Below are 23,670 nucleotides of genomic sequence, written 5' to 3'. Positions count from 1 at the left end.
GCCCGGTGAGAGAGCTACTCGGAGGATAATGACAGTGATTGTAAGAAAAATGGGGCAGAGAAGAGACTCCATCCTCACAGACTGTTACTGATTTATTGGAGCAGTGAGGAGCCCCAAACTACCTGCAGAATGTAGGTTGAGTTCATTTAGGAGGAGCTGAGGGGGCGCGGGGGGGGGGGGAACACACACACACACAGACACACACACGCACACCCCCCACGGACACACACACACACACACACACACACACACACACACACACACACACACTGCAAATGGAAGTTACAAGTATTTTTGACTGGGAGCAGAGTAGGTTGCTTCTGAATCCCAGGCATATTGTTCGTGCAGAGGGAGTCTACAGTCAGGCTGGACTAAGCAATTCTTTAAGGCTAGGCTCAACAATGATGATACGGGTGGGGGCAGTTGGAGAGAGAGAAGAAAGGATAGAAGGAATTGGAAGAAGGGGAGGAAGGAGTAGGAGGAGGGAGGAGAGGTTGGAGAATAAAAAGAAGTAGGAACCGAGAGGGGGCGGGGTGAGTGGAGGAGGACCAATCCTCCTTTATTTTAGAATTTTCCAAACATTACTGCGCACTGCTCAAAGTGCTTCTCCAGCACCTGGGAGAGGGCTCAGCTAGCCTCTCTCTCTTTCTCTGAGCCTGCCTAGGCGGTCCAACCCCGGGATGAGGGCGCAGCGGACTACAATTCCCAGCGTGCCCCAGGGGCGGGGCGGGCCGTGGGCGTGGCTTTCAGCTGCCACAGCAGGCGGGCGGTACCGAGTGGAGTCGGCGGTGCCGAGCTCCCGGATGTGGAGCCGTTGGGGCGGCGGCGTGGGAGGAAGATGGACGCGCTGGAGAAGGGGGCCGCCACGTCGGTGCCCGCCCCGCGTGGACGGCCGTCCCGGGGCCGGCCCCCGAAGCTGCAGCGCAGCCGGGGCGCGGGGCGCGGCCTGGAGAAGCCGCCACATCTGGCGGCGCTAGTGCTGGCCCGCGGCGGCAGCAAAGGCATCCCGCTGAAGAACATCAAGCGCCTGGCGGGGGTTCCGCTCATTGGCTGGGTCCTGCGCGCCGCCCTGGATGCGGGGGTCTTCCAGAGGTGCGCATGTGCGGGAGCGGGGGCCGGGGGTCGGGGGTCGGGGTCCCCAGGCCTGACCCTGGACGGCCCCGGCTGATGGGCACCTGTCACCTCTGGGCTGCGCTGACTGTCGGGCGCTGCAAGGCCAGGGAGGCAGCAGATGCATGAATGGAGTCCAGAGTTGGGGCTTGACAGCCTGGAGAGTCTTCCCTCTCCTTTGAAAAAAAAAATACTCTAGCTGTGAGGCTGTGAGTCAGCACTATGCGGGAAGCTTCCTACGTGTGTACGAGGTATGACTGTTTCATGGGTGTGAATGGCTTTCACCCACCTCTTGAACTTTGGCCTCACTAATGGCCGTTTTATTTCTGCATCATTTTGGCTTCTACCAGATTGATCAGGAGTTACAAGTTGATGCCATTCATCAAGGGAGGAAGATAAAATCCTTTGCCAAAAATAAATTTAAACGCACATGCCTAATTGTGCTTTTATTTATTGCTGCCTTCTAATGGTTTGAATTTTAAGATGATTGATTCTGAAGACTATTAATTCTCCATATTACATAGGCAGATTTTTCATCCTACCAACTTCGTTTAAAACTGAGATAGCAGTTTTATTAATTTTCTGTGTGTTTAAACCCAAAGGAAGCTCTGGGTGGAGCCAAGCAAATAGGGCTGGCATTCTGAAAATAACATGTAATAGGAAGTGTGCAAAGCAGAGATAGGGGAGTACTGGGGATTTGGTTCAGTTCGGTCAACATTTTTATAGCCCCACTTTTTGCTGTACTCAAGAAATAGCAAGATGGCCCTTGCACAGTTCTATCCCATATGGAGGTCAGATTTGGTTTTGTTTTTTTGTGTTTTTAACCCTCTCAGAATACAGACTGCAGAGAAGTGAGCGTGTATAGGCCACAGTGGGAAAGTAAAATCTTACATTCATGCAAGGGAAGAGAGATCAAAGTCATTTTGACAGTAGATTGAGCACAAAGTTATTGTTTATGATTCAGGTCACACGTCAGGAAATGACTTTTAAAGTGGCCTCATAAAGGGTAATGGCAGAATTGGGGAAATGGCCCGGCGCTGGAGGACATGCTCTGTTCTTCCAGAGGACCCAAGTTCAGCTCCCAGCTGCCTGAAACTTCAGTGCCAGGAGATCCGATACCGCTTTCTGGTCTCTGGCCCTTCCCCGCACATGCAGATATCCACACATACACAGTCTCTGAGCAGGAGAGTGGGTAGAGGGCTTGCCTTGCAAGCTTGAGAAACTGAGTTTAATTCCCTGAATCCACATAAAACCCAGGTAGGGACTTGGCGTGCATCTAATTACAGCAAGGCAGGAGGTGGAGAAAGGGCATCTGGGAACTTCCAGGGAAGAACAGAAGAGATCCTGTCTCAAGGTGAAGGGTGAGGACCAATCCCCGAGGTTGCCCTGTGACCTCCACACATACCGTGGCTCTCATTCCTGCACCCACACAAACACGAACATACACATACAAAAGAGGGTGTCTTTTAAGTACAGTAATTAGGCCTAAGGACAACAGATCTTGTATTCAGCAAATGCTGTCTACCTACTGTGTGGGTCCTGCTCTGTCCTGAGCCAGCTGAAGCCAGTCTAAATGGAATCATGACAGATGCAGCCCTGCTTGCCTGCTCTAGAGCCACCAGCAGCCACGGACACTGGCAGGAAGAGAAAGACTTATTGACCACAGGCCAGCAGGTGGAAGATGGCAGATTGTCACCCCAGTTCCGTCTCTCTGGAGGTGGCACTATAAAGCTCATGCAGGGCTTCTGAGGAGTCTGCCTTTAGCTCTGGTCAAGTGGGCACTGGATGGTGGTGCATTTTCCTGCCTGTCGATTCCCTGGATGCTTTGACATGCAGATGTCGGCAGTCATCAGCAGGCATTCCTGGTCCTTGTAAAGCTGAAGAAAGGTGGACAGATAGGAGTTGATGTGGCTGATGCTGGTCTTTGACAGGTTCCTTTGCAGGCAAGGCTGTCCTTAGTGTTAATTCTTTGGGGAATAAAGTAAGACAAACACTGAAAAACACACCTGTTTGTGTGTGCCAGGAACCACGTAGTCCAAGTCCTTCTCCGTCTCCGACTTCCTGGCCACCATGGGTCGTGTCTCTGCTCCATGCAGCCCTCTCCACCATGATACTCTGCCTTAGCACAGGCCACGGTGTTCGACCTCAGAAAGTGGGCCAGAACAAATCTTCCCTCCAGTTCTCTTCTCACTGTAACCACCACAGCTGAGAAGCACGCAGAACACAGCCATATGTGTGGTGTCGGAAGATATCCCTACTGTAATGACCCTAAAGTAGTGCCCGGGGGTGGTATGCTCTGCCACAAGAATGTCAATTCCTTGTTTCTGGACACGCTGTCCCTTTCTGATGTCAAGCAGAGTGTCATGAGAACCCCCAGTCTCTGCACACATGACCACAGTCTCTGGCAGGAAAGGCCACATTCCTAACTTTGGCCCCCTTATAACCTACTCACCTGAGAAGATGCAATACTTTTAGTAGAATGGACTGTTTGCTCCAGCGAGATCATGATGGGCTCATAAACCTTAAAATCCTCCCTTACAGAATGAATCTTCACAGTGGAAGGAGAGAACAGACTCCTGCATACACTGAGGCATTTGTGTGGCCCAGCCCCTGCACACTGCCTCCATAAAGTGAGAAAACAACACAGCTCCCATTAAGAGTGATCAGTTTCAGAAGAATCAGCTTCTCTGTAGCAGTCCTCCACCTGTATAGGACATGGTCTTCCATCCATGTAGGACGTGGTCTTCCATTCCTGTAGGATATAGTCCTCTTTGCATGTAGGATGTGAGGTGTTGCTGGTCTGGATGGTGACTTGTGTTCCTTTGAGCTGCCTCTGGGCAGCCTCTAGGGACCTGCCAGGATGAATTGGGTAATAGAAGGCAATAGACCAGTACTGCTTCCATCAGTCTCTGCTGACCGCTCTGACCAGTAGTCCTGTATTTGCCGTGTGTGCCCCGTTTTGGGGCCAGCAGTGTGGGGTGGGGTGGTGCAGACCACAGTGGTAACCATGATACCATAGCCTTTCTGTACCCCAACATTTCCCCTACAGGATATACTTGAATGTATATCTGAGAGAGAGGTTCATTGAGGATTAAGGGAGATGATGTGTACTCAGCCCTGGTGTAACACTGAGTTTTCCTTGTGTATATATTTTCCTACCTCCTATAGAACAATCTGTTACTTCCCTTGGGCCATGGTTCCCTTGCTTATAAACTGAGAATTAGTAACCCTGAAAATGCCTTGACAGCCCTTTGACTTTAAACAGTTAGTGGAAGCATGTCTTTATTGTGTCTTTCAGCTTTCTGCAGACTTTTTCTAGAGGGGGCCACACACTGTGCATTGCCAGTTTTTCAGGACAGATGGCCTTTGCTGTAAAGTCTCAGTTCTGAGTCTGTGTGTAATAAAAGTGGCCAGTGCACTGTCCATGAAGAAATGTGGCCATTCGCCAGTAGGACATTATAAACAGTGAGGAGGAGACACTGCCCTGCTCATTCTGGTGACCCATGTATCTTAGATCCTCAATTAAAATGTATAGACTGGAATTGAACTGGCTCTGTGGGACCCTTGGAGGGCTTTGGAGCATCCTCCTCCCTGCAGCTCTCACTTGTCTTCCTTTGCAAAGGAGTGGGTAGAAACTTCAGCAGCCTTCTGTGAGTTTTTCAGAACCAGAGGAGACTGGGAATTTTGTTCAAGGCCCTGCTTTGGTTCAGCCTGCATGTATATGATGGAATTTAACAGAACTTTTCCAGGTTACTAAACTCTGCTGCTAAGATGGCTGGCAGTCCCCCAAAAGGCGGGTGAGCGTGTTCACTAGAGAACCATTCCTCTCATCTTTGGAAGAGTCTTGATTTTTCAACCAAGCATGAGCGGTGGTATGAGCAAAGCTGAGAGCAGGTTGATCTTTTGAATATTGTACAATACGGTGAAAGTCAACTTACATTTTTGTTTCACTTGTAAGCCTGAGGACTTAAGATTTGTGAGGGCCCTGGGCTCTGTTATCGCCCCTGAAATGACACTGTGGTTGAAAATATCTGCACAGGCACCATGGCTGATGCTCTGTGTGTGGAGTTAGGTAGAGTGTGACTCCTTCCAGACAAAAGCCGTTCACTTGGACCTTGACATTTTCTCTCCTGGAGTTGTTTTTGGCCTGTCTGGTCATTCTTGTTCATCTTTAACTTTTGCGCATTTCCCTGATACTCCTCAACCAAAGAGAGATCTGTCCGCCTGGTCCCGTTAGTAGAGAGGACCATTGTGTTAAGTGTGTTGTGTGTGCTGTGTTCCTTTAGTAGAGAGGACCGTTGTGTTAAGTGTATTGTATGTGCTGTGTTCCTTTAGTAGAGAGGACCGTTGTGTTAAGTGTGTTGTGTGTGCTGTGGCAGTGACTTATACTTAATGCCTTTAGCCATAGGCGTACGTACAGTCATCACCACCATTGTGCTGCAGCTGCTGCTGCGCTGAAACCACCCACCTTTGATTCATTCATCAAACAAGGTCGAGCGCATGGTAGTCAACAAGGACTGTAACGGGTGTGGGGGGAAGGAAAGGCATTAGAAGGAGCATTCTTACTTAGTTGGTTCTCATGCCTCTCTGACAGTTTAATAGGAATTACAGCATTGCATGGGCCCGTCTCTAATGAAAGGCCAAGAGTTTGAGAAAAGAGACTGCCCTGCATTAGCTGTCATACCCCAGGGTCCAGTGTGGTGCCTGGGACAACAGATCAAGAAACACATTTCAAGAAAAAAGGGATGAGAGAAAGATAAAAGGGAGACAAGCCGACAGATTCATCATTTTTGTTTTTAATTTATCTTGCAAACATTTAAAAAAAGATCTCTAAAACCTCCAAGTTGAATGAATCATCGCTCAGTTGTTCTTCAGCTGTAAACTAAATGCCAGGAGATGTGTGCTTTCATTTGGTTCATCCCCTCCACCTTCATTTTCAAAATCCAGTGCAGTTCCTTCATTGGTGTTTCACTTGGTTATATACTGTTGCCAAAAATAATAAATAAATAAGCAAATAAATAATCTGTCACCAAACTATTTACAGTGCAGAATAAAATCATGAGCGCCTTTCCTTTGCATCAACTACCATGAGTAAGTGCCAAAGACATGACCACTAGCCTGTAGCCAAGTTGGTTACCAGGCTTCTTTTGAGAGAAAGAAATGGGGGCTTACTGACTTTATCTGTAGCAAATCTTTCTCTGTCCCACCAGCTAGCTCCCAAACAATGACAAGATTTCTTATTAACTATGAAAATTTGGCCTTAGCTTTGGATTGTTTTTAACTAGCTCTTATAACTTAAATTAATCCATTTCTATCAATGTATTCACTGCCACATAGTTTGTGACTTTTATTTCTCCTCCTGCATGTCCAGCTTCCTCTATATCCAGCTGGCAACTCCCCCTTACTTTTTCACAGAGCTCTCTGTTCAGAAGTCTGCCAATATTTCCTGCCTAGCTGTTGACTGTTTAACCTTTCATTAAACCAGTCACACTGACATATCTTTACACAGTGTAAGCAAATATCTTGCAGTATTTCCTCCTTTTTGTCTAAGTAAAAAAGGTGGGGTTAACTCTGTCATAGTGAAACTAAATACAATAAGAACAAATTTCAGGTAAGAATTTCATTTGCAATGTCCAGGTCATTTGTATTTGGCTATGTCAGAGAAAATACTCTATTATCTCTCTTTTCTTGATGAGTCCAAAGTTTTATACCTAAACCACTTTTTTATCATAACTTGTATTACCAATCTAAAACTATATTTTTAAACCTCAAAACATTTTCTTAGATAAACAACTTAAGCTTTTATTTTTCTCAGCCTTTTAAACTTCACATCTTTCTTTTGTAATTTTTTTAAAAAATTGATAACAAGGAAAACTGTAAAACTATAATCATTTAGCCTTCAACCCCATCAAAGACCCAAGAAAGATATAATATTACCTGAGTAAAGGGGAAATTCAGAACAAACTACTTCTAAAGCTGTAGAAACTGCAGAGTCTTCTGCCTAGCCAGTCACCCAAGATTCTTCTGTCACATTGGGGCATCCATCATCAGCCTTCAAGCCTATAGCTTTTGACAGACTTTTTTTTTGTGAAGCAAGAATTTTGAAGGACTGTCCTACCTTATCATGGCAAAATTCAGCTGTCCCTTTTGTGCTCTGCTTGTCAAGTGTGGACAGCATATTGTCAGCAGTTGAAGCAAGGGCAGTTTTTTGCTCAGTGCTAATCTTTGCCACAAAGAAAATAAATTCCATATAGAGTTTCTTCAGTTCCCATCATTTTCTCTGAAGTACACTGGTGATGCCAGGGACAAATGTGTCTCATAGTCCAGAAAAGCATTATGTTATTAAACATCTTAAATACCATATTCTGTAGGTCTCTGAAGTGTTTGAGGACCACCTATCTATCTAAAATACATCTCAGACCTTGAAAACATACCTAACATGACTACAAATTTGATTGTTATAAGTCACTGAAAACTAACCTGCATTTCTTTATTATCCTAAATAATTTTTAATACTAACTTTCAAGGACTAGAAATTTACATTACATTGTTAATTGAGGTGTACAGATACAATACCTTAAACAATAGTATAAACATATGTATAGTGTGTTTAACAAAAATAACCTTAAATTTGTATCAATATACAAAAATACTTTAAATGAGAATAGAAATATATATACAGTATAACAGAATAACCTTACATTTGTATCAATATGCAAAAATTTATACCAGTGTAAAAAACTTAAGACTAATAGTTACTTTTTTTTTTTTTGGTTTAAAAGTGGATCCTATATTCTACGTTTTATCCTATTATTCCTATATCCTCCTTTTCTTTTCAGAATGAGATCCCTGAATCTAATCTTCTTTGCTTAGTTTCCTCCTTGACTATGACCGTTAACAACTTAAGTCAACCCAAAGAAACTACACCTAAAGAATAGCAAACATCCACAATCTACCAAACAACCAAAACACATCCATCCCACCTCTTGGGAATGTGGGTGTCATGTTTTCTGGACTGGTTTCTGTTGTCTGGAGGTGACTGCATCTTTAGGAGACCCTGAGAAAATTGAGATAATGGTCAAGTCCTGAGAGTGCTCTCTGTTGTTCAGTCTCTGTGTGATGGGAAAGTGCAGCAGGGCTTATCTGAAGTCCTGGCTGGAGCAGTCTTTGAGGCTGGACCATCTTGGCTAGTTATCTTGAAATAATCCTGAGCAGTTTGCAGTCCAAAGCTGATCTTTGGGTGGTGTTTGCCAGCTTAGTGGCGTTACCACAGTCCAGGTCGAGTCATCCTTGTGGAGATTCCCACCATCCTTTTGGAGACCTCAAAGGTCATTGTTAGGAATGGTGATGGCCCATTGCAGAAAAATTAAACATTTTAAATGTCATATGCAGATCTCAGGTTAAAGAACCACAATTTGTTAAGTACATTAGGAGTATACAAACTTAATTCCTAGTTACCTGATTTAGACTCAAACCATAAATCATAAACAGGAAGCTAGATGAAGCCTTTTTCTAGAATTAGTTAGTACTCTATATGGTCATTAATATCTTGACAGAAAATTTAAATGTATATATATACATACATATATATATATATATTTATCTTATAAAATTTGAGATAATATTTATACCTTAAGGTAATTTTTAAAGAGTCAAAGTAAAACCAAAGGATTGTAAGATTAGTGGCAGTAGAATAGTTCCTTAATTGGGATTTTTCTTCTGTCCCATACCAGGTGGCTTCTCTGACATGAGAAAGATATTTTGGACTTTCCTTTAACAAACATGCTTGGGTTAAAAGAGGGGGAGAACCACATTCCCAACCTCAAATCTAGCTTTAAATTTTAATTGAACAGGGACTACAAAAGGACTATTCGCCTTTTATGTCTAAAGAGAAGAGCAGAGATAAATATTTGGGAAGATTTATGAAACTTTATTCTAATGGAGATGTGCTGTATCATTAGGCCATTTACTGTTTTCCTTGGGACATTTTCTCTGGATGATTCATGCTTGTTTTTTTCAGATATTTCATTTTTCCAGTGGTCTTCAGATTCCTTACTTGGATGTCTTTATTCTCTTAGAAAAACAAAAACAAAACCCTGCCTAACCCTAACTTTGGGGACTCTTCTTTTGGCAGCTTATATCAGATCAAATGAAAGGCATTTGTTGGTCTTATAAGTTAGTTTAGACTGAATGGTCATGCTATTTGATGAACTATTATCTCTTCTAATCAGGAGGTCTCTTCTGTTCAAATCTAATCCTTTCAATTTTGATGGTATCCATAGCTTTTCTTCTGTGGAAACAAAAGCAAAATCTCTTCTGCAATGTAACACATATTCTGGTTTCCATTCTGAGGTCAACACATCTTTAAAGTATACAGACTGATTTAATTCAGCAGGATTTTTCCTACTATTCAATTTCTCTTCACAGCTGTCATTCCTTTCTCATTAGCATTTTAAAAATTTAAAGTTGGTAAAGCATTGTTCAGTCTATCTCTTGGGGTATTTATTGCTCCTTTCCTTTTATTAAGAATATCTTTTAGAGTTTGATTAGATCTTTCTATAACTGCTTGCTCTGTGGAATTGTGTGGTATACCTGTAATGTGCTTTATGTTATAATATGCAAAAATCCTTCATTTTACTAGAGACATATGCTGGAGCATTGTCAGTCTTAATTTGTTCAGGTATCCCCGTGATGGCCATAAACTTCTAATAAGTGTATAATTACAGAATCAGCCTTTTCAGAACTCAGAGCAGCTGCCCATTGAAATACTGAAAATGCATCTATGGTATGGTGTATATATTTTCATTTTCTAATCTCTGCAAAATGAAACTCATTTATTTGCAAAATTTCATTTTTTTTGGAGTAACCTTTGAGTTACTTCCTGCAGGTAGTGGAGTTTGGTTACACAGAGAACAAGTAAGACATTCCCTTATCGTTTCCTTGCCTTCTTGCTACATGATAGAGAAACTTTTCTTCAAACCTTTGCTGTTAATATGGTGTTTGCATATTTCCTACCAATAACTGATCAGTTTAAACATTACTTTGTGCTAGAGGTCCCTCCAGACCAGTATGAGATCTGATATGTGCTATATATATATACAAGAGATCATTTCTGTTTCTGATTATTTCTTATAATTGAATGAATAACAAAGCTGATTCTGAATCATCTGGAAAAAGTTCAGCAGTTTCAATATTTTAAAAAAAAACTCTTTCTACATATTGAGAGTTCTCTCAGACAGGTTTATCAGTTAACCATTTTAAAGGTAGGACTGTTGCTACCTTTTAAAGACCAACTATTATTGTTCCCTGCTTATATACAACCTGAACAATATGGCTGTTCTTGATGATAACTTCTTTTATGGTTTACTCCTGAGATTGGAGGAATGTTAATCTGTGTTTTTCAGTGCTGTAACAAATCATGTCCCCATAAATTCATTGCTATACTAGCCACATGTGGCCTTAATTTTCCTCTCTGTCCTTCTGGCCCTATACCCTCAACCATTTGTGAAATATTTTGATCACATTTTGACACCCCTCAAGACTGACTATACAGTTTACTTTGAATCAGAGGACAGTGCAAGCTACTAGCTGACCAAAATTAACCATAGAGATTTTGGAGAACTGAGGACAGATAGAGAGACACAGAAAGTAGTAGGATTGGAACTTAGAGTCTCAGCCCTTTTTTGGATTGAGGAAGGAGAAAGGAGGTTATTGGTTGCTTCGTTCCTGCTTTTCTGATCAGTCAGGTTCTTAACCCAATATCTGATTCCTGAGTTTTTATTGATAAAGAAGAATAGATAAACACTTCATCTGGAGACCCACATTGGGCACCATGTGTAATGAATGCGTCTTTTTCTCTCCCGCAAGCCAGCTCCCAAATAATTACATAGAGATTATTAAACCAATCACAGTGACATATCTTTACACAGTGTAATCAAATATCTCACAACACTTCTTCTTTTATTTAAATCCTCAGTTGTGTGCCTTTATGGTGTGTGTGGGGGGCGTGATTTATGTGCATGGAAGGCAGTGCACAGAAACCAGAGGAGAGTCCTGTGGTATCATTCTCTACCTTATTCCATGAGACAGGGTCTCTCACTGAGTTGAAGCTAGCCTGGCGATCATCAATTGCCACCCTCTTCTTTCTGTTCTTCACCTTGCAACCACACCTGGCTCTGTTTTAACATACGGGCTATTGATTTGAACTCAAGTCCTTATGTTTGTATAGCAAACCCAATCTCTTACAGAACCATCTCCCAGCCCTTAAATCCACTTTCTACAAACGCTGAAGGGAATGTTTGGACTTAATAAATGAAATCCAGAGGTTGGGAATTTTTCCTTACTTTCTTAGGTGACCTTGGACATATGGCATGGATACTCTTTTCCTCTTGCTTAATGCTCAATGAATGGGAAGGAAAGAAAAGACTATATGCACATGACAGACTGCAAATCTTGAAAAATCTGCGTGCAATCATTATTAAAGCACTGTGACTCGAGTAATATTTACGTCTTCTATTTTTAGGAATGGGAGTTTGTGAAGGCTCGGAAACAGGACTTGAGTAGAGTTTGCCCTACAGAGAAGCACTTTGCTTTCTGTCTTGGTCTTACAGAATCAAACAGGCAGCTGTGCTGTGGTGACTGCAGGTAGACATTCCCCACCCAGACAGTCATGGTCTAGATCATCAGTGGTTATTGCTCGGGTGTCCACTGCTCACTGTCTTAAAAATGAAGTTGGATTTTCTGATCGCTGTGCACGCACATCTGGATACTACTCTCTTCTAAGCTTAAAACTATCACAGTTAAGCTGTCAAGTTTATTTCTACACATGTATTAGTCTTGTGTGGAAGATAGTTTGTGTTTAAATTGGCACTATAAAGTAGAATCACCTTCAACTCACCTTAGATTTGACTTCTGGTGCTATCTTGCTTATTCTATGGTCATCTTCAAAACACTGAGTTCACTTTTTCCTAGTTCATAGAATTATAATCTGGAGCTCTCTAAATGACGGTGTATTGCATTTATTTTGGCATTGTTTTGTATCTTTATTTTTTTTTATTTTGTTGGTGGGTTTTTGAAACAGGGTCTTCCTATGTGACTTTGGCTGGTGTGAATATTGGAAACATCACCTCCACCCCCACTCTGCTCCTGAGCCTTGAGGGTCCATGCACGGACCATGACGTCTAGATTAATATTGCTGTAATTGCACAAAAGCTTTTCCAGCACCAGGTTGTGGGCATTAATGCAGAGCTCTGTCTTACTGTTGGCAGTCTCTTCTGGTGACTTGGATATTTAACTTTTTTTTTATTGTCCAAACAGTGTGTGGGTCTCAACAGACCATGATGAAATTGAAAATGTGGCCAAACAGTTTGGGGCACAGGTTCATCGAAGAAGTTCTGAAACGTCCAAAGACAGCTCTACCTCACTAGACGCCATCGTAGAATTCCTTAATTATCACAATGGTGAGTCTGACTTCTAGATTTACATTGTATGTGATCTGTAGCCATGTTTACCATTACACAAGATGTGGGTTAACATCTCATTTAAGATCTCAGTATCGCATGATGACCGGGACTGGATGGGTGCAACAGCTTGTCTTTGTTTTTCTCCAGAGGTTGACATTGTGGGGAATATCCAAGCCACGTCTCCATGTTTACATCCCACGGACCTTCAGAAAGTTGCAGAGATGATCCGAGAAGAAGGCTATGACTCTGTCTTCTCCGTTGTGAGGCGCCATCAGTTTCGGTGGAGTGAAATTCAGAAAGGAGGTAACTCGGCTCACTGTACTGGAAGTCAGGTTTTGTTCTGGTTTGTGATGTAGCACCATTAGCAGTAGGAGAGCGAAGGAGCAGTGAGAGCCACAGAGGCAGTGGCGGTTATTCCAGTCTAGACATTGTTATAAAGCAACATGATAAAAACAGACTAACTCAGCCCCCGCCTCTTTAGACATCCTGGCTGTTTCTGTTAGTGGCAAAGCAGACTCATCAGGTTTTAGATCAGCTCCTTTTGTGTTGGTTCTTGGCCTGTCAGATGAACACCAAGCCACACCAACCCTCCATACTGAATTCGTGCAGCACGGATAATCCTGACGTCAGAGTGTTGAGGGTGATGTGCTCTGAGAGTCCGTTGAATAAGCTCAGTATTTTAGGTTCAAGAGATGACAGATCCAGGAGCAATTGCCATCCACCTTAAGGAAGTGGGGATTGCTTGAGCAAGCGCCTCACATAAGCCAGAGTTCGTGCTGGGCACTGCTGTTTCATCTTTTCATGTACCATGACTCTTCGGAGCCCCCAGGAAGCAGAATGCTGCAGGTGGATGGTGTCTAAACCAGTCTGGTAATTCATGGGCTCTGTTACATTTCGTGTTTATAAAATCATAGCTGCTAACTGTGTCAGTTGTATAATCAGTAAGTCACATTTTCTGTGACACTTTCTGTCCTTGTTAGAGTAGATGTGCACTCCACCATGGTGGTCCTAGCACCGCTCAGGCTGAGGTGTTAACCATGCCAAACTGAAATGTCTCTTACCTATCGCATGGGTGTGGGGAGATGACTTGACTAGTAAAGCATTTGCCACAGCATATGAGGCCCAGCATTCTGATCCCCAAAACCTGTGTAAAGATGGGTGGGTGTGGCAGCCTCCTGTAAAGAGAGATGGGGATTCCTGGGAAAGTTGGCTGGCTAGCATCGTCAGTCTGCCATCTCTGGGTTTGATTGACAGACCCAGCTGTACAACATGAAGTGCAGAGAACTGTAGGAAAATGCCTAAGGCAAATGTTGGGTGGGCCTGCATCCTATGCCCCACCCCCACATGCACACACATGTGCTCTTACATGTGTGACCATCATAGCCTGTGCACACACGCAATAGAAGGAAAAGTACACACTGCACTTCTGCAGTTCAGTGTGAATTAAGGATCACGGTTTCTGTCAGTATCGTATACTTACTGAATGTTGAGATGAGATGATAGTGTTTCCTCCTGAAGCGCTGTCATGGAGATGCTGTCTTCTGTCTTCCGCACTTTCCTCTCAGCAGTACAGCCATCATCCTATGGTTATTTCTGCAAGTGTAGCACGTCGTCTTCCTCGGGCTGCTCATAAAGTCCGTGTCTTCTCTCCCCCATTATGTGGCAGTGTTTTCTTAGCTCCCCCACAGTAGGCTGGAAACTGCCGGCAGCAGTGAAACTGTCCCAGACACTGGCCTAGCTTTGCTCTACAGTGTTTTCTTTGTCTCTGTCTGGAATCCATTCTGTTAGTTTTGAGTAGTTTCCGGTTTGTGTTTCCCAGTCTGCTCTGCTCTCCCTACTTCTCTGCCTGCTTTTGAGCAATCCCAGCTGGCCTGAGGGTGTTAACTCCCGTCAGCCAGTTTTAATCATTGAATTACTTCAGGGTTTTTGTTGTTGTTGTTGTTGTTGTATTTCTAGTCTGCATATTTGAGTTTGTTTTGGGGAATTCCATTCCCTGTTGAAATTTCCATGCTTATGCATTTTCAAGATCTTTCTTTTACGTCTTTAGTATACATATAGCAGTTACTGGAAAGTTCTTGGTGCAAATTTCAGCATTTTTGCTCTTTTCGCTGAGTCATTTCTCCTACTGCTTGTCCTCTTGAATGTGACCTTCCTGTTTCTGCTTCTCTGGGCATCTCATGGCATGGTGTGCACCTGCCACAGACACTGGAACCCACATTTTCCTTCAGGAAGGACTTACCTCCATCGCTGAGACACAGAGATAAGGGGCTGATAATGGTGGTCCAGAGAGAAGTTGTACTAGATTCACTCTGGAATCCCAGTCCACTGCTCAGTATGGTGCTAATTATGGGAAGGTCTTGTAGCTTCAATTGGCCCCCAGTCAACCACTGTAGACAGTGTAGGAGACACCACATCACACAGGGCTGTAGGACAGGAGACACCATCACACAGGGCTGTAGGACAGGAGATACCATCACACAGGGCTGTAGGACAGGAGACGCCATCACACAGGGCTGTGTGGACAGGAGACACCATCACACAGGGCTGTAGGACAGGAGACACCATCACACAGGGCTGTAGGACAGGAGACACCATCACACAGGGCTGTAGGACAGGAGACGCCATCACACAGGGCTGTAGGACAGGAGATGCCATCACACAGGGCTGTAGGACAGGAGATGCCATCACACAGGGCTGTAGGACAGGAGATGACGGCCCTCTGCTGCTATGAAACTCTTGCCCAGTCTCTAGTCCGCCCATCTGCCCCCACCCCATGTAGGACATGCAATGGGAAGAACTGGGGTACAGGTGTGTCCCCGTACCTTACAGTCTGTACACATCCATGAATCTGAACCTTCCCTCAGGTCTTCACACAGCAGACTCCCTCTGCTTGTGCCCAGTGTGAGCTTGCTCACTTGCCCTTATACTCCAGAAAGTGTCTCCCGGGAGAAGGGTTTGTTCTGCCCCATCATGTTGAGTCTCCTGGACTTTTAGCTGCCTGTCTACATTTCTGTTGCAAGGTCCCTGAAGGGGAGAGCTCCCTCGTCTGCATCTCCAGGCGCTTGTAAAGTGTTGCCATTGGCTATTCAAACATATTTGCTGGATTTTCCTTCTTTGTCAGACACCAGTTGGATGGTCCAGAACATGGTTAGGGAGGGAAGTGGATAGAGGTTAGTCATGGGAGCATTCTCATGCCAAAGTAAAGGATTCTTAAGTGATAGCAACATGCACATGTACACATGCACATAGTATATACTGCCAAATATACATACACATGCGTGTATCCCCAAACACATCTTCATATGCAAAATCTGGGGAAATGCAATGAGGGGGAAGGATACCTCCATATTGCTAGCCAGGCTCCACTGTTCCACCCATTGTACTGATTAATGTTGACACTGCTGGGCTGTCATTATCTATATTATCAATATTTATTTTTGTGGTTCATATGTTTTAAACACCAAATAAAAACATTTACAAATTTCCACTGGTATAAATAAAGCTTTGATATAGGCTAGGCGTATAGGTCAGTTGGCAAAGTATTGGCCTAGCATGCACGAGGCCCTGAGTTCAGATCAGCATTGCTAATACTGGGCATGTTGGCACATGCCTGTCGTGTCGTTCCATCACTCAGAAAGTACAACCAGGAGCATCAGAAGTTTAAGGTTATAACCGGCTGAGTGTTTGAGGCCAGTCTGGATTACAGCCAGTGATTGAATGGGAAAGTCTTTAGGTTTCCACAATCGCTCTATGAAAACACTTTCTGACCATGTTAGATGAACGCACACACACTGTGTTTCTGGAGCTGGAAATACCGAGGAATGGACTAAAGAGGTCAAATATGGAATGATATTTTTATGACAAAACCCCCTTGGGGAACTGTTTGAAGGCTGCCTGCATGCCCCCCAACACCACAGTACTTCTGTTAATACCCTCAACCTGAATTACTCTGAATTCTTTCATGACGTACTTTTTCTGATAGTAACTATTTACAAGTAGATACAAATTATTAGAATGTTAGCAATTGTTGCTTTAGAAGTAGCACCGTTTGCTTATGTAGATACAGATGTATGCATTGGTGAGGGGGTCTTTATTTGTGCTTTTACTGAGTGAACAGTGTCTGTTCTAAGTAATGTAGACTACTGTAGCTTTTGCTTTTAGTTCGTGAAGTGACTGAGCCCCTGAACTTGAATCCAGCCAAACGGCCTCGTCGACAAGACTGGGATGGAGAATTATATGAGAACGGCTCATTTTATTTTGCTAAAAGACATTTGATAGAGATGGGTTACTTACAGGTTTGTATATCCATTTTATACAACTCATCAACCCTCTATGTTGTGCTGGGAGTTCTGGAGAGAAGCGGCTGTGCCAGCTCTAAAGGAAAGGTGGGGTTAGTGTCTGTCCTGGTCCTGCAGCTTGACCCCAAGGTCGTCCTCGGAATTCACAGTGGACACCTGCAGAGTCTGTTCAGTGGTACGCTGAGATAACAATGGTGTAAGGGCTGAGGGCTGTCAGTGTCTTACTGTTCCCATTAAGCCTTGCAGGTTGTTTGTGGTCCACAGTAGGTTACAATTAGATTGTGGCTGTGTGGTTAAGTCATTTCTACTACTTCAAAACAGAAAACAACCAGTTCAGTGGTTCTGAGTGCGCATGGACCTGGTTTTCTGGAAGGCCAAATTCTTTGTCTCTTTCTGTGTCACCTTGACTATTGCCCCACGGGCGTGCTGGCTGTTCTTGTTTTGAAAGGAGGGGACTGGCGTCTCTCCTTCTTAGATCACAGACTGGAAAATTGGTTCACTTTCATTATAGCTGCCAAGCACTCTTACCGTGTGTGGGCTGTGGACAACACTCTGGTTACCCCAGCAATCTGCACAGCTGCTGAGAAACGTGGTCACTCTACCCTACCTTACAGAGCTCTGAAATAAAATAATGAGGAGCTGACCCAAGTTAGGAGCACTGGCTGCTCTTCCAGAGGAGCAAGGTTCAATTCCCCGCACCTACATGGCAGCTCATAACCATCTGTAATTCCAGCTCTAGCAGATTCAAAACCTTTTGCTGGCCTCCTTGGGCACTGTATGCATGTGGTGCACAGACATAAATGCAAACAAAACATTCTACATACATAGAAATAAATTTTTATAAATGAAGTAATTCAAGACAGAAATAGTCCTGTTGAGATTTAGGCCCTTATTTTAGGGTCAGAGGCTTGGGGAGCAGGAATGAGGAAGTGTCTTGGCTGCGCATTGATACAGCGTCAGAGGAACGGTCATGCTCTTGCCCTGTACCCAGACACTGCCTCAGCCTTGACATGCGCCGTGCACCCCGGAACCTGAGGCAATCTGTGCTGCGGTAGTTGCAGGTGTCCACCCCAGCCCTGACCAAAGACCTGAAAAATCACACGTTGCTATTAGATGAGAGTGAGATTTGTGGAGAGGAAGCCGCTGCTCTCAGACTCCTCAGAAAGCTCTTGTGTCAGAGTGCTGGAGGGAGGGTCTCTGCCATCTCAGTTAAGACAGGTCTGTTTTAAAGGGGACAGGGACCGGGCATGGTAGGCAGAATCTGAAAAATCAAGTGTTTGGTTTGAACTTTGTTTTCAGAATAATCACTGCGGGTGTGTTGCTGATATACTGGGTTATCTGTTTTCTCAATAATGTACCCCAAATCTATGCTGTATATACATAAGTAACTCTCAGGACACTCACAGCATCTCCATTGTCTTTAGGGTGGAAAAATGGCATATTATGAAATGCGAGCTGAGCATAGTGTGGACATAGACGTGGACATTGATTGGCCGATTGCAGAGCAAAGAGTTTTGAGGTAAAAGAAGGAAAAGAGCCTGTGGTAGCTGTGGGCTGGAACACAGAGCTGTTTTCAGCATGTTTAACCAGCCTTGAAGACATTGATTTGAGATAGTATTTGGACTCGGTTTCTTTGAATGGGGAAGTGTGCATATAAACCACACTTATAAGCAATGACTTATATTGTAAGCTATGAGGTGCGCTGCATGGTTTGGCTGAGCAGTGAGTTCTCTCACTGTCCGTGAAGTACACAGTGAAGCAAATCTGAAGAGTGATGTCTGAGTGACCAGGTGCTGCTGTTGCTGCCTTGGCCAGCATGAGGGGTGTGCGTTTGTACTCAGAAGTCTGTCTTGGTTTCTTTTAGATTTGGCTATTTTGGAAAAGAGAAACTGAAGGAGATAAAACTTTTGGTTTGCAATATTGATGGATGTCTCACCAATGGCCACATTTATGTATCAGGAGACCAAAAAGAAATAATATCTTATGATGTAAAAGATGCTATTGGCATAAGTTTATTGAAGAAGAGTGGCATTGAGGTATGCGATCCCTGGATGTAGCAGTATGTACTCGATGTGATTCAAGGTCAGAAACATCGCAGTAATTAAGAGATTTAAGGTTTTGCTAATTACATAAAGTCTTCAAAGTACTGCTTGATGTATGCTTAAAGAACTCTGACACTGGAAAGATGAAGGGGATTTTCCAGCTCGTTAAAATCTATCTAATCATACTCTAAACACACCTCTTCATTTTCCTTAGAACCTTGGAATGAGATATATTTCCTTAATTCGCGTTGACAACTAGACAGGGCAGACACCTTGTAGACTTTCTAACCCTGGCCTGTGCACGAGAATGAAATTGTTCATTCAGAATCATTTAATGTATAGTTGAATTTCTTAAAACAAAGATTAAGCCAGGTCTGCTGACACAGACCTGAAACCCAGGGACTGGGAAGCTGAGACAAAAAACAAACAAACAAACAACAACAAAAAAAAACAGAAACAAAAAAAATCATGAATTCATGAATTGAGGAACTGACTATGTAACTCAGCAAGACCTTGTCTCAGGATAAAACATGAAGAGGGCCCTGAAGATGTAACTCAGTGATAAAACATTGCCTCGCATGCTTGCATGATACCTTGGATTCAATCCACAGTTCGGGAGGGAGAAAGTTAAATAATTACAGTTCACTAGAAATCTTCGCTAGATGATGCTCTACAGCATGAGGTGGGCGTTCCTTCTGAGCAGCTGTGTGTCACCTTAGTGGGCCTTAGAAGTCAAGCTTTGTTTTGCTGTGATTTTCCTGACTGGCCCTTCAGAAAGCCAGAGGCCCACTCATCTGTGACTTGAGTCTTCTCAGCTTGATTTCTTATCCAGCCTATCTGATTTCCTCCCTTCTAACGGCCCTCTTCCTTTCCAGGTGAGACTCATCTCAGAAAGGGCCTGCTCCAAGCAGACACTCTCTGCCTTAAAGTTGGACTGCAAAATGGAAGTCAGCGTGTCAGACAAGTTGGCCATCGTGGATGAGTGGAGGAAGGAGATGGGCCTGTGCTGGAAAGAAGTGGCCTATCTCGGTGGGTCATTTGCAAATCTGCTTATCCTGTCAGAATAACCAGAAGGAAAAGTCCCCAAATGACTGTAGGGAAATGGATGTCCATTAAACTGCAGAGCTGAGTATTAGAATAGTCTGGGCCAGTGGGAAATGGCAATCACTGCCAAATCAGGTGACCAGAGTTCTATCCCAGGATATCCGTGGAAGAAGGAGAGAGCTGACCTTTGAAAAATGCCCTACCCTTTTAATTTCTACAGGGTTAGGGTCAGCACATGCTTATTCCCCCCACACACAAATAAATCAATAAGTAAATAAATAAATAAATAAGCAAGCAAGCAAGCAGCTATTCTGAAGGCTGCCATGACAGTGTGGGTTTTCCCAGCACACGCCGTGCAGTCTTGCTGTACTCCATCAGTAAGCTGGAGGTGTTGGGAGTACACGGTGCCTTAGAACTGCTACAGAGATTCATGCAACTGAAGCAGAGCACCTGGAGTTTCTAGTACACCAGAACAATTTTTATTGTTTGTTTTTTACAAGTTCCAGTTTTAAGACAGAAATTGGAATAATGTGCCAATGATGGGGAGATAAAGAATCTGCCTAAATTGCCGAAGACTGCAGCTCCTGCACACAGTGGATGCTAACCACTGTGCTGACATCTGTGTTTATCAGCATGTTCAGATATGTCTGAGACTTTTCAGATTACTATTAAGCAGATGTGCAGAGCGGGTCCTCACAGTGCAGGCAAGGAACCATAAACATTGTGTGTGCAGAGCTGGCCACCCCATGATGTCAGCATGGTAAGTATTCAGACAGACTAGTTGCTAAGGTGCACACTAACTACAGATCATGCATGAAATACATACGGGCAGACCACACCAGCCTCACAGTTGCCTGAGCCCATGGTCTTGAGATGCTGGAATAGCTTTGGAACCAAATATAGAGAAAAATGTAGTTGTTGTAGGAAGCAGCAGCTATGCAATACATAGGATCCCTGCTGTGCCCATTCTCCGTGAGGCCTCAAGGGAGCTCTCATATGACTGACTTTACATATTCAACAAATTAAACAAACATTAGAAAAAGACCCAAAGATAAACAGAAGGCTTCACATTGTGTGGGAAATGTGTCATCTATGTAGGCAGAGGCCTAGAGGCAGACTCCAGAAAACAGAGGGGCAGTGATAATCATGCCGGATGGTGTCCTTTGTTTGCATTTAAGAAAATGTTCCTATTGTGGATATATATGGCTTATACCAGACAACAGCAACCCTAGACTTCCTGAATCTTACCTCAGAATGTGAGCAGTGTTTGGAATGGGCGCATAGAAACACATGCCAGGGCTAGAGAGGTGGCTCAGAGGTTAGGAGTGCAGGCTCTTCTCTCTGAGGACCCAGGTTTAGTTCTCAATAAGTCCAGTTCCAGAGGATCCAGCGCCCTCTTCGGGCATCCACAGGACCTGTGTGAGTGTGGTGTACAGACATCCATGCTGGCAAAACATTGCTACACATAAAATAAAAAATAATCTTGTTAGATGTCTTGACAGTATCAGTGCTGTAACAGGCATGTTGGAGTGTGCCTGTGACCTCAGCATGGGACGGCAGCGGGATTGCAGGCTCGAGCTTACATCTCAACAACTCTCATTATAAAAGTGTAATTTCTGATAATTATAATACACACTGGGTAAAGGGAATATATACTCCACTCTCCCTCCATAGCTGGTGAGAACTTGTTCTGAATTGCTCAAGAAAAGCCCTGTTCTCACTTGTGCCTACAGGGGTTGTTTTGTTCTGTCGGATTGTTGGTGTCCCTGTCACCTATGGGTTGTCCTCTGCATCATTTAGCTAGAACATTCTGTGTCTCTTTCATACATGAATGATGTTCATCTCGCTTGCAGGCAATGAAGTGTCTGATGAAGAATGCCTGAAGAGAGCGGGTCTCAGCGCCGTTCCTGCTGACGCCTGCTCCGGGGCCCAGAAGGCTGTGGGGTACATATGCAAATGCGGCGGTGGCCGGGGGGCCATCCGGGAGTTCGCCGAGCACATTTTCCTCATGATAGAGAAGGTTAATAACTCATGCCAAAAGTAGAGATCGGTGTCGTGTGGGGAAGCAGGGATGGAGGCTCCTTCAGCCACTTTGCTTTGGCTTTGGTCACATCCCACGGTGTAATTCGCAGACGCGTGATCTGATGTGTGAGCTACCTGACTCTTTTCAAAGACTTTTCTCAAATCATTGTTCCAGGACCCACAAGATAATTATGTCTGCTTTCCTCTGGTGCAAGGTGATTGATTACTGAGGGATTGATCTAGTGTTCCACAGACTCTTAGAAAATGCAAGTCAGACAGCATAAACAATCAACTTTGTGTTGTATCCTGTCAAACTGTGTTTGTGTGGTTTTAATGATGCTGAGGTTTTATTTATTTTAAGGCAGTGTGTCTGGCAATTCACACCCCATGTTAATTAATAAAGTTCACAAACTCAATGAAGTTTTTGTTCTTAGAAGACACTTCCTAGGCATTTTCTTTACGTACTAGTTATGCAAGCTCGGAAGCAAGTGATTCATGAGGACTGTACTTTGTGTATCCATGCACAGAGAACACACACACATAAATGCAGACATCTAAATACCTTCTTGTCTTTTTGCCTGTCATGTATTGATTTAGAGAAGGTAGAATGAACCATTGGCAGCCATGGCTGAAGTAATGTTACCTTCATATACTAATCTCAGCTTTCACTGTGACCCTGTGGCCAACCCAGATTGTCCCTGTTGAATTTCAAGAGCTGTTGAATTAGGAGCAGCCGGGCTGGGTGGATGCCGGGGACGCAGCCTCGCCGCTCATACTACAGCAAAGAACGAGTCATAAATGTAGACACTTAATAAATAGGAAATGTTGCTTACGGAACATTTGCAACTCTTGCCTCCATTAAAAAGAAACTCCTATTAGTACTGACTAGAAGTAGGCCCTTCATGCTCACTGCATGTAGGCAGCAGTTCTGAGTCTGTCCCTAGAAGGCAGGCATGAGTTGAAGGAAGAGACAGGCACCTTCATCATCATTTCCTTGACCTTGACTTCCTAGCCTTTGTGGTGGGTCCTGGTTCAGTCACAGGCTGTTCCTGCAGTAAGCCAGAGCCTTGGACTGTATCTGTGAAGTCGCTGACCTCCTGCTAGATGACAGTCTAGGTGGTGTGGTAGCACATGCCAAACTCTCCAGCCCCTGGGAGTTCAGTGCCGTAGTGAAACCTTGACTCAAACAAGGTAAGTCAAGATAGCATGCCTCAGTTTCTCCTCTGTGCCTGTTCAGACAGCAAGTTTCGAGTCTGATGCTGCCAGGTCCACACCCGTCAGTTTTTTCTAGGTCCCTTGTTCGAGCATTTGATGTTATCTTTTGCAGAATCTTCTAGGTATTCCATGCTAACCACAGAAAAAACAACTTCAGTTCAAACACTGGCCACGACAGCTTCTGATTACTGTGGGTGGTCCCGAATAGTCAAGGCTTTATGTTATTTTCAACAGTGCCCTTATTTAGTCTGTTGTCACGTTCAGTTCGTATCAGCATAAACTGCTCATTCCTCAGACACATCCTCCCACGGGAGCTAGTTAGTGTCTGAGAAAATAAAGTACACTAGGGTCCTTGTTCCAGACTCTATGGGGCAAGAGTGCAGCTTCACTATAGAAACTGGTACTTAGGTTTCCACTGCCTGAAGATGCAGTGTGCTTATCTGCGCAGACAAGAGCTTGCTCCTCCTCTCCCAACAG

The 23,670-nt window shown here is 44.0% G+C and overlaps 1 protein-coding gene across 1 annotated transcript; it reads left to right on the top strand.

Annotated features, from left to right (window-relative positions):
• The first annotated feature begins 764 nt into the window (after positions 1-764).
• On the top strand, positions 765-22,394 carry Cmas (cytidine monophosphate N-acetylneuraminic acid synthetase). Its single transcript, XM_075982393.1, has 8 exons — positions 765-1,092; positions 12,427-12,569; positions 12,720-12,875; positions 16,734-16,867; positions 18,295-18,389; positions 18,735-18,906; positions 19,788-19,941; positions 21,810-22,394. Exons 1-8 carry the CDS (start codon positions 839-841, stop codon positions 21,998-22,000), a joined length of 1,299 nt encoding a protein of 432 aa, XP_075838508.1. The 5' UTR covers positions 765-838; the 3' UTR covers positions 22,001-22,394.
• Positions 22,395-23,670: the final 1,276 nt, after the last annotated feature.

The sequence above is a fragment of the Microtus pennsylvanicus genome, chromosome 8, assembly GCF_037038515.1.
Source record: "Microtus pennsylvanicus isolate mMicPen1 chromosome 8, mMicPen1.hap1, whole genome shotgun sequence".
NCBI classification, from domain to species: Eukaryota; Metazoa; Chordata; class Mammalia; order Rodentia; family Cricetidae; genus Microtus; species Microtus pennsylvanicus.
This window is presented reverse-complemented; position numbering and strand designations above follow the sequence as displayed.